Source organism: Rhamphochromis sp. 'chilingali' (assembly GCF_963969265.1).
Source record: "Rhamphochromis sp. 'chilingali' genome assembly, chromosome: 4".
In the NCBI taxonomy this organism is placed as follows: domain Eukaryota; kingdom Metazoa; phylum Chordata; class Actinopteri; order Cichliformes; family Cichlidae; genus Rhamphochromis; species Rhamphochromis sp. 'chilingali'.
This window is the reverse complement of record NC_137948.1, coordinates 20,644,154-20,648,617: the sequence shown is the minus strand read 5'-3', so window position 1 is coordinate 20,648,617 and position 4,464 is coordinate 20,644,154. Positions and strand designations below refer to the sequence as shown.

The following is a 4,464-nucleotide window of genomic DNA, read 5'->3' as shown; positions in this document are numbered from 1 at the left end:
GGATTACATCGCTGAATCCTTTTGGACTGGGACTGTCATTTAATAATTGTCCCAAATAAGTGGCTTTCTCCAGAGTCCATTTAAATGTGGAGAACTCACTTGGCACAATTTTCTCGACGACGTGTAGCGCTTTTAATTCCCGACGTGCAGATCTGCTTAAAGAACAGAGATTATCAAACAAAACTTTCAGTGCACTGTGAAAGTATCAAAATAAAAAGGCCTTGTTAAGTCATGACACAAACTCCTCATCTCAGGAGGGTAAATCATACCATTAGCATGGTTTATCATACCATCATACTAATCGGCAGGCTCGACTTCACAACAAAAGAAAAATCATCAGCTAGATTCACTCCAAATCAACCATCAGCTGCACCACTCACAACATAACCCTAATGTCTTATTAGCTATGAGTTTAATTACCAGGTCTGTGCTTTTCACTCATTTAAGCCACAGATCTATTTTATTCAATTTTCCTTTTTCCTTCATCATAAAACATGTGACATGCTGTCATGCACTTCACAAAAGAAGTTTGTTCTGACGTATTCAGAGTTGTGTATCTAAATACAGGATTCACTCGCACATCAAAGCAGGAAACTCAGTGTTTTAGAGTCTCCACTCAACACACAACAACTCCAACACATCTCATTCACTCATACTAGAATTCAGTCACCTTTCATTAATCTAAAACCAATCAACTAATTTGCATATCAGCTATTAACCCACTAAGTTGACAGGACGACAGAAAAGCATGTTCAAAATAGTATCACAAAAGACAATTTCCCTCATACAGTAAATTACATGTGCTGCCTCAATCAAGCAGGAAGCTTCTCCCAATTTACCATTTTAACAACTAAATTTATTGTCTGATCACTGGTTGGTCAAACCAGGATCTTTTTTCTCACAAAAGTTAAATTGTTGTCCTGCAACTTGGAGAGTCAATTTTTTTTCTTTAGGATAAATTCAGCATTTGATAACAAGTGTCTGCTAAATTGACACTATTGTAACACTGATGAAAGATAACAAGCTAATTTTCATTACATGTGTTTGTGTTATTAGGCAGGTCTAATGCATGTCTGTGGAGCTGCATCTCCAGCAGAGCATGTTCTTAAAGCTGCCTTTCCTACACACTTCTCTGCTATTATTTAATCATTTCTTAACTAATGTGCTATGAGTCTTCATGAGTCATTTTGTGTTTGGAATTGTTAGTAGGGTTAATGCATGTTCTGCTTGTGTGTGTGTGATTTTGTATATGTTTCTATTTTCGCAATGTTTCAGACTCCGTCTCAATTTTCCAACTTAAGCAGTCAGTTTTCTTTTCCCCAGGTTTGCTAACCCAAATTTTGATTTCCCACATTAAATAATTCCTATGTGTTCTCACCTAGTCTTCTCACTCTGTTGTCCTCTCCCACTTCAACAGTCCAACAGCCGGCAGTTCTCCTTCAGCTTTGTCCTGTGTCCCACTGTCTCTTCTTGCCATTTTACTCCACAGGTGGCAAATGTCAAACTCCAACTGTTCAGTTCTCCTCAAACGTTTTCTTCACATGCACAGTGAAGTCACAGCCACTCTCACTATTGTCCTCTGATGCGGTTGACTTCGTGCTAGTGGCTGAAGTGCTGCTGCTGCTGCCTTCCTGGGCGACTTCTTAGCAGCTGCTGCCGGTTTCTTGGCTTTGGCCGCGGCGGGCGTCTTAGCTTTGGTCTCAGTAACCCTGTTCATCTTGAAGGATCCGGAGGCCCCGGTGCCCTTGGTCTGCACCAGAGTGCCCTTCGCCACCAGACTCTTGATGGCGGTCTTGACACGGGCCTTGTTCTTGTCCACATCGTAGCCTCCGGCAGCCAGAGCCTTCTTGAGGGCGGCCACGGCTTTCACAATCAGCTCGCCCACGCTGAGGCCGACCTTCTTGGGCTTGGAAGTCATCGTCTTCTTCTTCTTGGCCTGAACCTCGGCGCAGGGCGCAGGGCGTGTTTATGATGGAGCCTTTCCCACCACAGCGCTGGCACGTTGAACGCATCATGAAGGGTCCATTTCTTTCATGTCGCTAGCCGCATGTGGCTTGCCCGAGTCACTCAGTCCTTTTTGAGCATTTCAACATGCTGCCACCGCCATCTTGCTCGCCCCTCCGTGGAATTCATCCAATCAGACAGGAAGATGGGTTTGCTTTCTTCTGCTGCTGCTGTTTATCCACATTGCTGCTGCTTTGCTGGGACTTTTTGTGCTCAGGACTTGCTGCTGTCTCTTTATCATGGAGCTGCATTCCTTATCTTCAGGGAGGAGTGAGCTCGCTTGTGAGGTTGAGAAACACATGGCACTGTAAATAAGTCAGCCAGAAACTTGGCCTGCATGTTTCCAATGATGTTAAACTATAACTTTCTTCCGACCGCTGCATGTGGAAAATTGATTCAGGTCTGCTTTTCACCTGAAAGTGACAACTAAGACATTTCATTATTATCATCACTGCTTAATCAACACATATCTCTCTCTCTCTCTCGCTCTGTGTTTTTGTGAACAGTCCTTTCTTAAAAGCAGAAAATGAAATTATAGTTGTTTTTTTTTGGTTGATCAACACAAAACCTTTTTCCTATGATTATTTTTTTCTACAATATAAATTCTCCCTCTTATTCACTCTTTTTTTTTATTTTTTTTATTTACAATAGCTGGTGACCTGCAAAATCACCGCTGTCACTCACAATCAAAGGCAATTACTCTTGCACAGTGCACAAAAACACTGTGATGTCAGACACATTCACACTCACTTTGTCATCTGCAAAAATAAATCACATGGCTGATGATATGTGCCATGGTGATCCGTAAATATGATCACCAGTTTATTTAACTATTTTTCAACCCAACAAACAAATAATCAAAAACATGATGCTGATGTTATGAACACTCTACACACAAGTCAAGATGCAGGAAAACTGCTCATGGAAACGTTGCACACTCCAGTTATCACAGTTATCATAGCGCTGTTTCCCTCTCTTAGAGTAGTTCTCAGACAGCTCTCGATCTGATAATGTGTAGCCTGCTCATCAGCTCAGAAGAGAAAAAAAAAAAAAACTGCAACGCAACATCACACAGTAGTTGCTCTGCCCACAGTGGCAAAGTCTTACACTTTCATATTCAACTCAGCTTCTCCATCATGTACTTTTAGATGTTTCATACAGGGTTCAGCATATTAGTTGTTTTCACAGGTGTGCTCTACATCTCAACAATGGTTCATAATAAGACGACAGTCTTCCACACAGGTCAAGTGCCTCTATGCACTTCATTAGTTTAAATATTTATCTATATCACTTCACCTCACATGTCATCGTACTGAATTTAAGCAACCACAAGCGTAATGTAGATGACTTTTAACAACTATCCACCTCAATTACGTCTATGGTCTGGCACACAGGCTGAAGAGTTAACGTTTTGTGTCAGCAAGGGGTGGGGGGACAGCCACCCACCAGAGCATAGCTGCTGATGTGGGCTGGCCTTCTCCACACGCTCTTCAAGGCTGGTGTGTTTTCTGAAAACTTCTAACATTTTAATCTCTTCCATTTTTAAGCCTGCGATTAACCGCACGGCTCAGGTCCGTGCGAAACCCGCGTGACCGCGCTCGCGTGAACCCGCGCAGCTGTGGAGCCGTCGCTCTCTCTCTTTTTTACATAAATACTTTGTGCTGCCAGGAGCAAAGTCCAGCACAAACGTCTGTCTCCCTCCGACTCACTCTTGGTTGCTTAGAAACCCATGATAACAACAACAGTCGGTGTCACAGACCACATGTTCTGCTCCGCACACACTCACACACAACAACAACAACGATGACAACAATGACAACGACAACAAAAACAACACAAAATAGGCCTATCGTCCAGCACAGTCTGGACCCCGCGGAACTTCTCAACGCCCCACAAAGCGGCGGAGAACTCACCTCTAGCCACACAAAGTAGCGAGGAACCTCTTGCTCCACAAAGTAGCAAGGAACCCGGGTATCGCTACACAAAGTAGCGAACTTCTCAACGCCTCACACAGTGGCGGAGACTGCACAACGACACGGTTATAGAGTCGGCCTCTTCTCAACGCCTCACACAGTGGCGGAGACTGCACAACGACACGGTTATAGAGTCGGCCTCTTCTCAACGCCTCACACAGTGGCGGAGACTGCACAACGACACGGTTATAGAGTCGGCCTCTTTAAACTTACTTGGCGTTGCTTAGAGTGTAATATCAGCCCGAATCCCGCCAATCGCCATTCATCGAGGAGAAAAGACATACAGCGAATCCACAGGAACTTCCTGGCTGACGTCAGACTTTCAGCGTGCCTCTCCTCCCCTCGGTGAATGCGATTCCAGGGCTCCGGCATCGAAGGACCAATTAATGTTAGGTTTGTAGCATAAACCTATTCGCTGGAACGTTAAGACAATATAATTACACTGCAAGCAAGACGCAAGTAGGCAAACTTCTTCATGTTACTCGTG

At 43.9% G+C, this 4,464-nt stretch overlaps 1 protein-coding gene across 1 annotated transcript; it reads right to left on the bottom strand.

Annotated features, from left to right (window-relative positions):
• Positions 1–456: 456 nt before the first annotated feature.
• On the bottom strand, positions 457–4,230 carry LOC308395064 (histone H1-like). Its single transcript, XM_080879721.1, has 2 exons — positions 4,177–4,230; positions 457–4,056 (listed from the first exon to the last, which is right to left on the bottom strand). Exon 2 carries the CDS (start codon positions 1,916–1,918, stop codon positions 1,538–1,540), a length of 381 nt encoding a protein of 126 aa, XP_080735847.1. The 5' UTR covers positions 1,919–4,056; positions 4,177–4,230; the 3' UTR covers positions 457–1,537.
• Positions 4,231–4,464: the final 234 nt, after the last annotated feature.

What these genes read in the sequence shown, in the direction of transcription:
- LOC308395064 (XM_080879721.1), bottom strand. Translation starts at nt 1,918, where the DNA reads ATGACTTCCAAGCCCAAGAAGGTCGGCCTCAGCGTGGGCGAGCTGATT.